This window comes from Oncorhynchus clarkii, chromosome 26 (genome assembly GCF_045791955.1).
Source record: "Oncorhynchus clarkii lewisi isolate Uvic-CL-2024 chromosome 26, UVic_Ocla_1.0, whole genome shotgun sequence".
In the NCBI taxonomy this organism is placed as follows: Eukaryota; Metazoa; Chordata; class Actinopteri; order Salmoniformes; family Salmonidae; genus Oncorhynchus; species Oncorhynchus clarkii.
Genome location: NC_092172.1, coordinates 32556115 through 32573290, shown reverse-complemented (window position 1 = coordinate 32573290; position 17176 = coordinate 32556115). Strand labels below are relative to the sequence as shown.

Below are 17176 nucleotides of genomic sequence, written 5' to 3'. Positions count from 1 at the left end.
TACACATTTTTCTATGGCACAGAGGCCCAATGACATGACTGTTTTGGATTTTTACATCCTCCCTGACTGTATAGTTTTTATTTTGGTGATTGTTAGTTCTCAAAGATGATCTTATTAAAAAAGATATGTGGCTCCATTATCTTTTCTACATACTTCATACACTCAGTTTATTAGGTACACCACCCAGTTCTCAAAAATGGATCGTTCTAACAGACATTGAGTCACATGGCAGACAGGCATCGAGGCATTCAGTTACTGTTCGATTGAACGTTAGAATGGGCAAAACAACTTTGAGCATGGTATGATTGTTGGTGTCAGGCTTGCCGGATCCAGTACCTCAGAAACGGCTGCCCTACTGAGCTTTTCACGCACGACGGTGTCTTGGGTTTATCAAGAATCATAAAAAAATATATATATAAAATCAGCAGAAGTCCTGTGGCCGAAAAACAGCTCATTGATGAGAGGTCAAAGGAGAATGGCAAGAATCGTGCAAGCTAACAGGCAGGCCACAAAGAGCCAAATAACTACGCAGTACAACAGTGGAGTGCAGAACTTGTTGATGGGCTATTGCAGCAGATGACCACACAGGGTTCTGTTCCTACCAGCTAAAAACAAGAAGAAGCGGCTCCAGTGGGCACGCCATCACCACTGGCCAATTGAGGAGTGGAAAAACATTGCCTGGAACATGACAGCGAGTTCAGTTTACTAGAGTGGCTTGCACAATCCCCTGATGGAACGGGCTGTTCGCACCATAAATGTACCGCCGTTCAATCTGCAGCAACTGTGTGATGCCATCGCGTCAGCATGGACCAACATCCCTGTGGAATGTTTCCAACACCTTGTAGAATGCCCCGAAGAATTCATGCTGTCTGGAGGCAAAGAGGGGTCCGACAGAGCACTAGATGGGTGTACCTAATAAATTGGTCAGTAAGTGTGTCGCTTAAGTTTACTCTGAAAACATTACCATTCAGAAAATAAATTACTATTTATTTTATCAGTGGCGGCAGCGATTTAGCAGAAGTTGCTCGCCTCTGCTAAATTAATATAGGGGAATTACAACAGTAACACAGGCACACTCTCCCACCAATGTCCATGTCCATTAAGCCGAACTGTCAGTGACTAGCACAATGTATTACATGTCATGTTTTTATAATGACTAACTGAGCCTTGGGCTTCAACAACACTCTGCCCACACTAGCAAAGGTCAGTGAGCACACACAAATTCACACCACACACAAACCTGCCAAAAGGACTCACAGCAAACACCAACAGTGCAACCATCTTGCTAGCTGCTACAATATTTTACATTGTATTTGATTCCTTGTAAAAGAGACCTTGGTCTCAATGGTGACGCCCTGTTAAAACAAAGATAAAATAAATGCAATCAACAATTCCATAGATATGCATTTTAAGAGCACATCACATGCTGGGTAAGCTACACTGTAGTCCAATGGCCCAACACGGGTCGTGCAGCCCTCTGCATAGGCTACAACATCAACCTCTATGCTGAAATTCAGACGTAATGGATTGATTGACAGTTTGAGAAATTATAGCATTTATTAGTTGTAAACCGTTGTCATCAGCTTTGTCAACATGCTTGTGAGAATTCTGACAGTTTAGAAGCAAAACACATTTCTGAGGGCCCCAGATGTTGTACTAAGTGTGGTAATAGTTGCTACAGGTAAGTTGACTACGTACTACTGGTACTAGTTTCTATATGCAAGAGTTACTACCAAATACTACTGGTAACTGGTTCCTACTGGTACTACTTGTGGAAGGATATCTGCCGTCCGTGCTTGTCGATGGGCCGGCGGTGAGGCAAGTTAATGCGTTGGTTGCGGTCCCGGTGCACCCTCTCTACCAGGCCATGGTGACGTGTCCCCCTGACACTGTCCAAGGCCCCTGGGAAGCCACCCTGAGGAAGAGGGAGAGAGGGGGATGTTAATATGAGAGAGAAAGAGACACACACACGAACCAAATACCTGGTCTCCTGCCACAACCTGAGGGACAGTCCGTAAGCATAAAATGCTTCCATGCCATTACTATTCCATTATTAGAAATCATGTTGTTACAACTAGTACCAGCATTACTTTTGTTATTCTCATTGTGGCTCTTAATATTATTAGGACTATTAAAATGTAATGCTATTATTAGAGAGAGAAACCGAAAGAGACAGGCTGGGGCAGAAAGAGAGAGCAAGAGAGAGAGAGAGAGAGAGAGAGAGAGAGAGAGACAGGCTTGGGTAGAGAGAGAGACAAAGAGACAAGCTGGGGTAGAGAGAGAGACAAAGAGACAGGCTGGGGCAGAAAGAGGCAAAGAGACAAAGAGACAGGCTGGGGTAGAAAGAGAGCGAGACAAAAGAGACAGGCTGGGGTAGAGAGAGACAAAGAGACAGGCTGTGGTAGAAAGAGAGACAGACAGGCTGGGGTAGAAAGAGAGAGAGGCAAAGAGACAGGCTGGGGTAGAAAGAGAGCGAGACAAAGACAGGCTGGGGTAGAAAGAGAGAGCGAGACAAAGAGACAGGCTGGGGTAGAAAGAGAGAGCGAGACAAAGAGACAGGCTGGGGTAGAAAGAGAGAGCGAGAGAGAGGCAAAGAGACAGGCTGGGGTAGAAAGAGAGAGACAGACAGGCTGGGGTAGAAAAAGAGAGCGAGACAAAGAGACAGGCTGGGGTAGAAAGAGAGAGCGAGAGAGAGGCAAAGAGACAGGCTGGGGTAGAGAGAGACAAAGAGACAGGCTGTGGTAGAAAGAGAGACAGACAGGCTGGGGTAGAAAGAGAGAGGCAAAGAGACAGGCTGGGGTAGAAAGAGAGAGGCAAAGAGACAGGCTGGGGTAGAAAGAGAGCGAGGCAAAGAGACAGGCTGGGGTAGAAAGAGAGCGAGGCAAAGAGACAGGCTTGGGTAGAAAGAGAGAGAGACAAAGAGACAGGCTGGGGTAGAGAGAGAGAGAGACAGACCGGCTGGGGTAGAAAGAGAGAGAGAGAGGCAAAGAGACAGGCTGGGGTAGAGAGAGAGAGACAGACCGGCTGGGGTAGAAAGAGAGAGACAGACCGGCTGGGGTAGAAAGAGAGAGAGAGAGGCAAAGAGACAGGCTGGGGGAGAGAGAGAGAGAGAGAGAGAGACAGGCTGGGGCAGAGAGAGAAATAATAAAAAAGCAAGATAAAAATAACAGCTTTAAATCATGTCTACAGTGTTTAGGTACTACACAACTAACAACCTACTTTACTCCATGATTTCAGACGGATATCATTCATTAAAACACTCAAACCCTAAACAAAATGAAAACACTACAGTTACAATGAACGAGCACTAACAAATGATTAGGATCAAGTGCAGCCAGGTCCATTAAACCTGTACTAGCATCTCTAAGGAGTAAAGAGCCATGTTCTTCTACTGTGATCGAGTCTGGTTTCTAGGACTGCGTCCCAAATGACACGCTATTCCCTTTATTGTGCACTACTTCTGACCAGGGCCCATAGGGATCTGGTCTAAAATAGTGCACTATAAAAAGAGAATAGGGTACCATTTGGAATGCAGGCCTAGACCCCTAATCCTACCCCTCAAAAGAGCCATTCTTCAACACAACAACGGCACTTTTACCTGGAGCTACTGTATTGTAGCATACACATCTAGGCTAACGTTAGCGCGCTATACTCTGAGGACAAACTGATTCAGGCAAGCCCACGTGGACAGCTACAGCGCTATCACATTCACCCACTGTGTGTTTTTCTTCTGAATGAGACAGACCGAAGCCAGAACACAGATCTTAGTACTTTGTTGTTGCTTATCTGGGTAGGATAACATCTGAATTATTTAGTTAGAGTCCTCAAGAGGCTTGCTGTTTTGAATTTCTGAAAGTATAGTGCTATACTGTGCAGAGCGCCGTGTGTGTGGGACCATCTAGGGCGTCATTGAGGTCTGGATTTGTTGAGAGGGACATTGTCTCTGTTAGGCAGTGATTACAAGGAGAGTCTCCGTTTCCAGAAACTGTCACACATGCTGTAGTTTTTACAATAAATGTGCATCAAAACTGTGGTTTTTACAGTAAGTGTACCAAACATACTGTAGTTTTTACTGTAAGTGTGTGTTGCTGGGCAAGGGGACACAGTTTGGTTGATCTCTTTGCCAAAACAAAGCAAAAGCGTGAGTAGGACTACTCTTCAAAATACATACTCATACCAATCTGGTGGCCCTTCTTGGTTGAATGTCTAGTTGGTGCATATACATGTATTGGCCATATAAGTAATGACCAAACACGTCAAATGGAGGCCTAGGTTTAGCAGATAGACTTCCAGTCATTGCGCTATGGGTAACACTAGTTAACATTGGCTCGCAAAACTACCAACCAACTTCCTTCATACTGGACACAGAAACATAAAAATGGTATCCACGAGTTCATCTGACTCTGGGGAAGTAGATAAGGGGCCTCATTGCCAAAATCCAGAAGTTTCCCCTTTAAGTCTACAGTAATAGTTTCAAAAATGTTTTTCATTATCTAGCAATTTTATCTGCTACAGCAAGGGACCATGCTCTGTCAGCTTGAAGTCCATACCAAGCAGTGAAAACTTCAGTTGTTTCTATGCATCTATACTACTGCCATCATAGTAGCACTGTAATCCTGGCAGCTGTGAGAGTTACAGTTATGGTGTAATAGTTGGACTTGGTGGCATTCGGAAGGATGCAACGCACTGCAACAGCTAGAAATGTCAAGTCCAACATGGACATTAGACCTTACTGTACCGGACAGGAAAGCAGTTCTATCCAAATGTTCCATAACACTGTTGTACCCTACTACTTAGTCTAGCTTGGCAGACTTGTACAATATTGACATTTAAATTACTGACGGGTCAGTAACAGCCAACAAGTCCACATGTTATCCCCATGCCAGAGACCGGAGTTCACTTCCTGGTCCCTCATCCCTCATCACTGGCCTACACATAATGTCAAAGGCATCTATTGGTAGATGGGTACAAATAAAGCAGATATTGAATATCCCTTTGAGCATGGAGAAGTTAATAATGCATCCCATAACATTTTTACATGGAAATAGCTATTCTATCACTCAGCCTAAAGTAGCAGCCAATGTTAGGCCTACATTGAAAGAAAACATGCAGGGCTTGACATTAACCTGTTTATCCAGGAGGTGACTGACAATGTTGTTGTGTTTGATGGAAGAAACCACTTTACAAAATAAAATACATTATTATTCCCATACCATTATTACAGAGAATCAGACAAATGATGCTACCATCTGCCTACTTAGCTTATTCAAGCATGTCTCAAAATACAACACTGCCCCTTTAAGACAAAAATAAGCTCTTTACCTACTCGCTTTTCAAAGATGTCTTTCCTCCCCTATTCCTGATTCCAAATGATCTGTACCGATTATGATTTTTCAACGCCGATATCGATACCGATTATTGGAGGACCAAAAAAGAAGATACCGATTAATCTGACCATTTTTTAAAAATGTATTTGTAATAATGACAATTACAACAATACTGAATGAACACTTATTTTAACTTAATATAATACATCCATAAAATCAATTTAGCCTCAAGTAAATAATGAAACATGTTCAATTTGGTTTAAATAATGCAAAAAAGTATTGGAGAAGAAAGTAAAAGTGCAATATGTGCTATGTAAGAAAGCTAACGTTTCAGTTCCTTGCTCAGAACATGAGAACACATGAAAGCTGGTGGTTCCTTTTAACATGAGTCTTCAATATTCCCAGGTAAGAAGTTTTGAGTTGTAGTTATTATAGGACTATTTCCCTCTATACCATTTGTATTTCATTAACCTTTGACTATTGGATGTTCTTATAGGCACTTTAGTATTGCCAGTGTAACAGTATAGCTTCCGTCCCTCTAGTTAGCCATTTCACTTCGGTCACACCAGCCTCATCTCGGGAGTTGATAGGCTTGCTTGACGCACAACGAAGCGCAATGCTTGACGCACAACGAAGAGCTGCTGGCAAAACGCACGAAGGTGCTGTTTGAATGAATGTTTACACGCCTGCTTCTGCCTACCACCGCTCAGTCAGATACTTAAGATACTTGTATGCTCAGTCAGTTTATATGCAACGCAGGAACACGCTAGATAATATCTAGTAATATCAACCATGTGTAGTTAACTAGTGATTATGATTGATTGTTTATTATAAGATAAGTTTAATGCTAGCTAGCAACTTACCTTGGCTTACTGCATTCGCATAACAGACTGTCTTATCTTATCCTTGTGGAGTGCAACGAGAGAGAGGCAGGTCGTTATATCGCATTGGACTAGTTAACTGTAAGGTTGCAAGAGCGGATCCCCCGAGCTGACAAGGTGAAAATCTGTCGTTCTGCCTCTGAACAAGGCAGTTAACCCACCGTTCCTAGGCCGTCATTGAAAATAAGAATGTGTTCTTAATAACTGACTTGCCTAGTTAAATAAAAGGTGTATGTATGCATGTATGTATGTATGTATGTATGTATGTATGTATGTATGTATGTATGTGTGTATGTGTGTATACACACACACACGTGTATGTATGTATATATATATATATATATATATATATATATATATATATATATATATATATATATATATGTGTGTATGTGTGTATACACACACACACACACACACGTATATATATATATATATATATATATATATATATATATATATATATATATACACACACATATTTTTTTCAAAGGCAAATCGGCACCCAAAAATACCGATTACCAATTGTTAAGAAAACTTTAAAAAATGTAAAATCGGCACTAATTAAATCGGTCATTCCGATTAATCGGTCGACCTCTAATCTGTACCTGGCATAATAACTCACTAACTAGCAACGGATATGAACTAAAAGTGCACATGTGGCTACATGCAGCTCTCACTTTGATCTCAACACAATAGCATCTACTCATGACCACAGCTGTAAACAGAGTCCAGTTCAAAGTAAATGGCACAGATCCATATACGGCAATGGCCTATTTGCATATAGACCTACTGCAGTGCTGTTTGGTTGTGGGCGGAGTCCTGTGTAATACAATCCTACTCCGATGCGTTCTGCCGACAACAAAATCTTTTGCATTATTTGTTTAGTTTCGGTATGTTGCATTGAAAGTGGCTAATATTGCATTGATACAAGCACAATTGCCAGAGTAAAGGGAATGGTTGATAGGTGTTAACTAATGGGGAAATCTCTAGAAAGTTAAATGTAGTTCAATCCTCGTGCTTCTCTCCGTGGGCTGATATTTCTTCTGCGCAGCAGTACTGGGGAGCTGCGATGGAGTCTCGGGGGTACTGCGTGCCCGCACGCAACTTAGAGGGAACAATGGTTATGGGAATACTTGTAATCAGGACAATGACAATGACAGCTTGAAGACGTTGGGGTTAATATTGTACAATCCAGGTGTGCAAAGCTCTTAGAGACTTACCCAGAAAGACTCACAGCTGTTATCACAACAAAAGGTGCTTCTACAAAGTACTGAATCAAGGGTGTGAATACTTATGGAAATGAGAAATTTCAGAATTTATTTTCAATACACTTGCAGAAATGTCTAAAAACATGTTTTCAATTTGTCATTACGGGGCATTGTGTGTAGATGAATGAGAATAAAAACATATTTAATAAATTTTGAATTCAGGCTGTAACATCAAAATGTGGAATAAATCAAGGGGTATGAATACTTTCTGAAGGCACCGAATATAAAACATTAAAAAAAAAAAAAAAAAAAATTTTTTTTTAAAAGAGCACGATTGTTTGGGGGGGGGGGGGCTCACCTGGAAGTCGGCGCTAGCGTTGCCGATCTGGTTGACGTTGGGCAGGGAGCCTCCATAGTACTGGGCCCTGGTCTGGGTCTGACGTAGCTGTTGGATCTTCTGGAACTGCACCTGTTGGTCAACAACAAAACGGCAGTCAGTAACCAAGGAGCCACAGGAGAAGGAGGAGCAGGATTTATTAGAGGGATGTCCAATAGCGGTCCTGCGAAAGAAAGTCTCGTCCTGACACGTTCAATCTTTTCTCAACCAGTTGAAATCAGCATAATATTTATGGATATATACAAAGAAGTACAGAAACAGGCCAAACGACATGCAGCTAGTTTGCTGTCCTACCAGCTTCAGTTTGAAGTAATTGCGTTAGCTGTGTAGTTGGCTAGCTCCTATGAACAGTGCCCTGACAAGAAAGCACATTTTCTATGAAGGGCAAAAATCACACATCATTAGCTCATTGTTATGGATGTATCCAAAACATCTTAAAGAAATGCAATTGCAGCTACTTTGCTGTTATTCTAGCTGCACTGTTTGAGCTGACTGTGTTAGCCGTAGTTTTATCTAGCTAGCAAGGGATAAGAGCGTTGCCAGCCAGGATGGCAACGGAACATTAACAACGAACGTATGTGTCACGTCTCTGGCAACCAAACCGATAGTCAACGGCCAGCCCGCTTGGCTAGCAACCATAGATGTGTCAGAACTACGCCTATATTTTTATTGAGGGATGAAAGTAGCCTATTTTTTTATTTCAAAATTTAATGGTAACCCGTTGTAGAAAAGCTACTGTACACTCAAGGTTGTGCGAAACAACTTTTTTTACTCTGCTCCGCCCTGTACCCATGACCACAGCACAGCCGTGCTAAAAGAAAAGTTGTTTAGCATGCCCTCCTCTTTATTTTGCTCCAGCCCAGCATCGACTCCTCTCCTACTCCTGCCTACATTACTAAGATTGGCCAATGGTCACCCCTGGGCTATAATTGCATCCAGTCAACACAGCAGCTGCATGGGCGGAGCATGGGGATAATACGGGCAAAATATGGACAAGACAGCAAGAGTGACAGAAAGTTGTACATCAGAGAAATAAGACAATGGAAGTTGTGTTGCTGGTTTAGTTTATTGGTTCAAATCAAACATTACCTTCAATGTTGGCTGTATGGTTCAAATACATTATATACTATCAATTTCTTCTTTAATGAAATTACAGAAATCCTTAGGTTTTAGACAAACAATACTTTGGTTACACTTTTGCTCATGGGTGTGGGGAGGTGTCATTTCTGTCCAATGACGTAGTCTAGTTTCTGGAGAATACATCTGTCCATTAAAGTGAACCCCCAGAAGCAAACGTTTTGTAACCTATCCATTCACCAATTCATAGACATGAGTCTGGTATAGCAGCCTGTCTCCACACCGGGCCCCTTATCCATAGTGTCTCAGAGTAGGCGTGCTGATAATGAATAACAGTAGGCTATATGGACAGATCCTAGAGCAGCGCACTTACTCTGAGACACTTTGTGGATACAGACCCTGTGCTCCTCCAACACAGGACCAACTCAGGGACCACACAGAGCATGGTTTGTTCGGCTAAGGTAAACAGTTCCAATTATCAATTCTGATCAGGAAAAGGCAAATCCGTGGGGCATTTCTTCCTCACACTAACCAAAGGACAAAATTTGAATCTCAAAGACTGACCTCATTTGATGCACTCAATGGGTTTACACAGAAGAGGAACTCAGAGAAGAGAGGACAGTAAAATAGTTGACAAGGAGCTAAACTAGGTTTAATTTAACACTATACAGCTTCAGGGACATTCAGGAGACCTTTAGCTCTTGTTGTGATTAAATGTCATTCAAATTGAACACGTGGCTCGAGCTCCAGGGAAAGCTGTTCTCTCTCGGTGTGTCTGACAAGCCGGCAACATCTTGCAGGTGTAAGATGAGCCCATGTCTGTCTACAAAGTAAGAGAGAACACCACTGATGTTGGACTAAGGCTGAGCGATATGGCTAAAAATCAGATGGACACCAGTCTCAACGTCAACAGTGAAGAGGCAACTCCCGGATGCTGTCCTTCTGGCAGAGTTGCAAAGAAAAAGCCATACCTCAGACGGGCCAATAAAAATAAAAGATTAACATGGGCAAAATACCACAGACACTGGACAGAGGAACTCTGCCTAGAAGGCCAGCATCCGGGAGTCACCTCTTCACTGTTGACATTGAGACTGCTGTTGAGGGTACTATTTAAATGAAGCTGCCAGTTGAGGACTTGTGAGATGTCCGTTTCGGACACCTCACACTAATGTACTTGTCCTCTTTCTCAATTGGACACCGGGGCCTCCCACTCTTTCTATTCTGGTTAGTGCCAGTTTGCGTTGTTCTGTGAAGGGAGTAGTACACAGCGTTGTCCGAGATCTTCAGTTTCTTGGCAATTTCTGGCATGGAATGTTACAGAAGAAAGTTGTTTGTTTCTGGCCATTTTGAGCCTGTAATCGAACCCACAAAAGCTGATGCTCCAGATACTCAACTAGTCTAAAGGGCAGTTTTATTGCTTCTTTAATCAGAACAGTTTTCAGCTGTTCTAACATAATTGCAAAAGGATTTTCTAATGATCAATTAGCCTTTTAAAATGATCAACTTGGATTAACTAACACAACGTGCCATTGGAACACAGGAGTGATGGTTGCTGACAATGGGCCTCTGTCCGCCTACGTAGATATTCCATAAAAAAATCTGCCGTTTCCAGCTACAATTTACAACATTAAGTCTACGCTGTATTTCTGATCAATTTTATGTTATTTTAAATGGATAAAAAGTGCTTTTCTTTCAAAAACAAGGATATTTCTAAGTGACCCCAAACTTTTGACCAGTTGTGTGTATACAGTCGTGGCCAAAAGTTTTGAGAATGACAAATATTACATTTCCAAAGTTCGCTGCTTCAGTGTCTTTAGACATTTTTGTCAGATGTTACTATGGAATACTAAGGTATAATTACAAGCATTTCATAAGTGTCAAAGCCTTTTATTGACAATTACATGAAGTTGATGCAAAGAGTCAATATTTGCAGTGTTGACCCTTCTCTTTCAAGACCTCTGCAATCCGCCCTGGCATGCTGTCAATTAACTTCTGGGCCACATCCTGACTGTTGGCAGCCCATTCTTCCATAATCAATGCTTGGAGTTTGTCAGAATTTGTGGGGTTTTGTTTGTCCTCCCGCCTCGAGGCTTGACCACAAGTTCTCACTGGGATTAAGGTCTGGGGAGTTTCCTGGCCATGGACCCAAAATATCAATATTTTGTTCCCTGAGCCACTTAGTTATCACTTTTGCCTTATGGCAAGGTGTTCCATCATGCTGGAAAAGGCATTGTTCATCACCAAACTGTTCCTGGATGGTTGGGAGAAGTTGCTCTAGAAGGATGTGTTTGTACCATTCTTTATTCATGGCTGTGTTCTGAGGCAAAATTGAGAGTGAGCCCACTCCCTTGGCTGAGAAGCAACCCCACACATGAATGGTCTCAGGATGCTTTACTGTTGGCATGGACTGATGGTAGCGCTCACCTTGTCTTCTCCGGACAAGCTTTTTTCCGGATGCCCCAAACAATCGGAAAGGGGATTCATCAGAGAAAATGACTTTACCCCAGTCCTCAGCAGTCCAATCCCCGAACCTTTTGCAGGATATCAGTCTGTCCCTGATGTTTTTCCCTGGAGAGAAGTGGCTTCTTTGCTGCCGTTCTTGACACCAGGCCATCCTACAAAAGTCTTTGCCTCACTGTGCATGCAGATGCCTGCTGCCACACCTGCCTGCTGCCATTCAAGCTCTGTACTGGTGGTGCCCCGATCCCGCAGCTGAATCAACTTTAGGAGACGGTCCTGGCGCTTGCTGGACTTTCTTGGGCGCCCTGAAGCCTTCTTCACAACAATTGAACCGCTCTCCTTGTAGTTCTTGATGATCCAATAAATGGTTGATTTATGTGCAATCTTACTGGCAGCAATATCCTTGCCTATGAAGCCCTTTTTGTGCAAAGCAATGATGACGGCACGTGTTTCCTTGCAGGTAACCATCGTTGACAGAGGAAGAACAATGATTCCAAGCACCACCCTTCTTTTGAAGCTTCCAGTCTGTTATTCGAACTCAATCAGTATGACAGAGTGATCTCCAGCCTTGTCCTCGTCAACACTCACTTGTGTTAACGAGATAAATCACTGAAATGTCCTTTTGTGGCAGGGCTGACATGCAGTGGAAATGTCTTTTGGGGGATTCAGTTCATTTGCATGGCAAAGAGGGACTTTGCAATTAATTGCAATTCATCTGATCACTCTTCATAACATTCTGGAGTATATGCAAATTGCCATCATACAAACTGACGCAGCAGACTTTGTGAAAATTAATATTTTGTCATTCTCAAAACTTTTGCCCACAACTGTACACAGAGAGATTTTGACTTTCTCTAAATAAAGCTTTGTTCCACAATTTAAGGTCAAAACACCCCATTTCAAACAGTCAGGAATAATCTAATGAATTCACGGCTTGTAAAATTATACCTTGGCTAAAAATATATGACTTCCACAACCATAAAGACCCAATTTCATCAAAAGTTTCACCTGCATTTTTTTTGCAATAATCATTGATCTGGCTTTCAAGTCTGTCTATGAAATGCAATGTTGTTAGACATTTCACCAGAATATGCACATTTCAGCAATAGTGCCCAACTTCTTGTAGCAGTCATAAAATATTAACACAGGTCTCAAACAATCACGTGCTAATGAGTAGCCACCTAAACTTTATATTTCAAGTCTAGCCAACTTGGGTGTATTTGCTTGCTAACATGGTAGAACAGTTAAACTGTTATGAATACACCCTCCTGTCCATCTCCACCTGTTTGAAGAACTCTGTTCACTTTGTTTAGATATTGAAATCAAGTGGCCTACCGGGATAAGATGCTTATTACTAAGAATCAGAAGGAGTTGCCAATGTCTTATATAAATCTGTATTTGTATACTCACTGCACATTTATAAAAACACAGACCAGACAGCTAGCACATAACAGTCTGTTGCTAAAATGCTGCTAGCGGTATTACATTCAACAAAATCATGTTTACTGGGACTCATTTTAGTAGGGTCTGCTCTATTCTACATTTTAGTAGGGTCTGCTCTATTCTACATTTTAGTAGGGTCTGCTCTATTCTACATTTTAGTAGGGTCTGCTCTATTCTACATTTTAGTAGGGTCTGCTCTATTCTACATTTTAGTAGGGTCTGCTCTATTCTACATTTTAGTAGGGTCTGCTCTATTCTACATTTTAGTAGGGTCTGCTCTATTCTACATTTTAGTAGGGTCTGCTCTATTCTACATTTTAGTAGGGTCTGCTCTATTCTACATTTTGGGAGTTGAGACATAAAAAGGGTATCGTTAGAACATTTTTCAATTAAGCGTTTCTGTGGCCATTTGACCGATTCTGTAGGACCAAACCTCAAATGCAAAAAGAGAGTTTAAACTGCTTGTTGTCAGTGAGGAAGAAGTGTTCTTTAGTCTTTGTTGTTTTGAGTGGCAGGGGGAGGGTCTTGGTGTCTGTGTAGAAGTGGGAAAGTGCAGTGAACACAGCACAGGAGACAAGACCAAAAAGACAGTCAAAAACTGGGGAGAATTTTTTTTTATACCTTGAATCTTGCGATATAAGCATTTGGAACGTCGGACTAAACATACATTGAAATCAATTTGATATAAATCGCCCAGCCCTGTTGGACTGAGCATTTAAAAACCACAATCTCTGTTCTGAATCCAACATCCCCTCAAGATCAACTCGAGAGGGAATTTCCCCTTAATGCATAGCAATCTCATTGCCAATACCCCCTCTGTTTTCCCCAGCTTCCCAGATAGGTAGCCTACCTAACATGGTCATAGCCTAACTTGGCATAGACCACACCTTAATATAAAAAATTACCTATCACAAGATTGTCCCACCAAAGACAAAATGCAGCACTATTTTAAATACTCCCAGCCAATTGGGTAAAACAGTGCTTAACGAATGGGGTTCCGGAGGACGGGATAATGCAACAAGACAACCCAAAAATACATCCATCATAAACAGAACACACATTCCAGCGCCTCAGAGTATCCAATAATACTATTCATAAAGATGACACAGAGGGACAAAATGTCAAAGACCTTGCGGTGACATTATTCCCACGGGTTAAGAGGAAATCCAGGCGATTTCCACAACAACTCATACGACAAACTGCAGATGAACAACATAGGAGAAGCCGAAAGCATCTGCAGACCACGAAGCACCGGTGTAGACCTTTTTCACAGAGCAGGAAGACACTTTGCTAGTTTACTTTCCTAAAGAGAGTGTGCAACAACAACTTTATAAAGACACATGAACACTTTGCTTTCAGTAGAAACTGTATAAGCCTACCCTATGCATTTATCCACATTAGCTGGCAAACTCCTTGAGCATTCAGTGAAATAGCCTAGGTCTACTATGCACAGTGGTGGGAAAGCAGTTTACCCTCCGGTGAAAACAGACTAGTGAGGTGCAAAATAAAATTTAAAAAAATCGCTAGTTTACATATTGGGATATTATTTGACAATATCGCAATATGATTTTTGCACTAGTTGGCTGTACCTGCACCAAAACATTTTTCCTTCATAGCATGTTCTCCATATTTTAACAAAAGGGAGCCAATTTGTTTTAAGCACTTAATTCCATGACTGATCAAAACTTATTTTCTCACGGGTCTCTCATCCCTCTGCATGAGCAATATGTTTGGAACATCAAATTGCAATAAAGTTACAGTATCAAATTTAAATAGTTTTGGCTCTATACTCTAGTACTTTGGATTTGAAATGATAAAATGACAAATGAGGTTAAAGTGCAGACTCATCTTTAATTTGAGGGTATTTTCACCATATCGGGTGAATCATTAAAAAAATTAGAGCACTTTTTGTACACAGCATTTAACACCATAGTACCCTCCAAACTCGTCATTAAGCTCGAGACCCTGGGTCTCGACCCCGTCCTGTGCAACTGGGTCCTGGACTTCCTGACGGGCCGCCTCCCAGGTGGTGAGGGTAGGTAACAACATCTCCACCCCGCTGATCCTCAACACTGGGTGCCCACAATGGTGCGTTCTCAGCCCTCTCCTGTACTCCCTTTTCACGCAACTGCGTGGCCATGAACGCCTCCAACTCAATCATCAAGTTTGCAGACGACACTACAGTGGTAGGCTTGATTACCAACAACGACGAGACGGCCTACAGGGAGGAGGTGAGGGCCCTCAGAGTGTGGTGTCAGGAAAATAACCTCACACTCAACATCAACAAAACAAAGGAGATGATTGTGGACTTCAGGAAACAGCAGAGGGAGCAGCCGCCTATCTACATTGACGGGACAGTAGTGGAGAAGGAGGAAAGTTAAGTTCCTCTGCGTAAACATCAGGGACAAACTGAAATGGTCCACCCACACAGACAGCGTGGTGAAGGCGGCGCAGCAGCGCCTCTTCAACCTCAGGAGGCTGAAGAAATTTGGCTTGTCACCAAAAACACTCAAACTTTTACAGATGCACAATCGAGAGCATCCTGTCGGCATCACCGCCTGGTACGGCAACTGCTCCGCCCATAACCGTAAGGCTCTCCAGATGGTAGTGAGGTCTGCACAACGCATCACCAGAGGCAAACTACCTGCCCTCCAGGACACCTACACCACCCGATGTCACAGGAAGGCCAAAAAGATCATCAAGGACAACAACCACCCGAGCCACTGCCTGTTCACCCCGCTATCATCCAGAAGGCGAGGTCAGTACAGGTGCATCAAAGTTGGGACCGAGAGACTAAAAAAACAGCTCTCTCTCAAGGCCATCGGACTGTTAAAACAGCCATCACTAACATTGAGTGGCTGCTGCCAACATACTGACTCAACTCCAGCCACTTTAATAATGGAAAAATTGATGTAATAATTTATCACTAGCCACTTCCTATAATGCTTACATACCCTACATTACTCATCTCATATGTATATACTGTACTCTATACCATCTACTGTATCTTGCCTATGCCGTTCTGTACCATCACTCATTCATATATTTTTATGTACATATTCGTATTCATTCCTTTACACTTGTGTGTAAAAGGTAGTTGTTGTGAAATTGTTAGGTTAGATTACTCGTTGGATATTACTGCATGGTCGGAACTAGAAGCACAAGCATTTCGCTACAGTCGCATTAACATCTGCTAACCATGTGTATGTGACAAATACATTGGATTTTGTCTTAGTCCCCCTATTTTAGGTGACAAAGTATCGTGACAAATTCACTTATATGTGTATTAAATCTGGTCCCATATTCATAGCACACAATGACTTGATCAAGTTTGTCACAAAAAAAATAGTTGGATGAGTTTGCTGTTTGTTTTGGTTGTGTTTCAGATTATTTTGTGCCTAATAGAAATGAATAGTAAATAATATAGTGTGTAATTTTGGAGTCACTTTTATTGTAAATAAGAATAGAAGTGCTGGAGTAGAACCAAAAAAAAAAAATAATAAAACATGCCCCAGTCACAATACTTTGAGCTCACTGTATAGAATTGTAATTCATATCGGCACCAACATTTCACAACAATATCGTATTGTGAGGTCCCTGGCAATTCCCAGCCCTAAAACAGACCCAAACACAGAGCCACTCGAGCACTTTCAACTCAGCCTGTAGTGGCCTGTTGTGAATGTTGAAACAGTGAGTTTTAATTACAGCCGTTTTCTGGCAGCGTCTCATGGACTCCGACAACTGCAACCCACTCACTGGGCCTCGGTCTCTCACGGGTCATCAACAGTTCATACCTTACAGGCAACATCACTCGGAGTAGCCTCCAAACCACATCTCCTTTAACTGGCCATTTCAAACTCTGGCCTCTCATAAAAGAAGACATTGTGAAGTGATGGTATGGAAATAATGTGAATGGAACCTTTATATTTTTTCCCAGGAGATCATGTCATTTTTCACGACTCTGTGCATGTGTACCGAGTGCCTTAATGTTTCAGGAGGCAGAAAATTAATCAAATAAAGAGATTTCAATTCAGCTTGTGATTGCGTGGAGGTGGGCTTTCTTAATAGCCACCTTTGACCTTGTTCATTAGGGCACAACAAAACATTTTGAAATGCTTTTCAACAGAAAATGACAAAGCGTTTATTTTGACAAGTGCAGTTAATACCTTCCTGTTTAACTCAGTTCTCTCCTGTTTGGTACCTAATGAATGCAACCGTTGTCAGCTCCCAATCCACAGTACAGGATAAATGTAGCTGAAGGGTGGAAGAGGAGAGAAGGGGGAATGAATGAGATGTTATTGATATTCTCCACATCTGAAGAAGTAGGTCAATATGGACATTAGGAATAATGTTTAACAGGTCACAGACAACAAGCCTGTT

At 42.1% G+C, this 17176-nt stretch overlaps 1 protein-coding gene across 3 annotated transcripts in view; it reads right to left on the bottom strand.

The window, feature by feature from the left end:
* The window catches only part of LOC139385147 (CREB regulated transcription coactivator 3), an 85849-nt gene that overhangs the window by 56224 nt on the left and 12449 nt on the right, over nt 1–17176 (bottom strand). For all 3 annotated transcript variants that reach the window (XM_071130227.1, XM_071130229.1, XM_071130228.1), the window contains exons 2-3: nt 7778–7888; nt 1784–1915 (exon numbers count right to left, since the gene is read on the bottom strand). In XM_071130227.1, coding sequence (XP_070986328.1) covers nt 1784–1915; nt 7778–7888 — 243 coding nt within the window. The remainder of the gene's footprint in view (nt 1–1783; nt 1916–7777; nt 7889–17176) is intronic.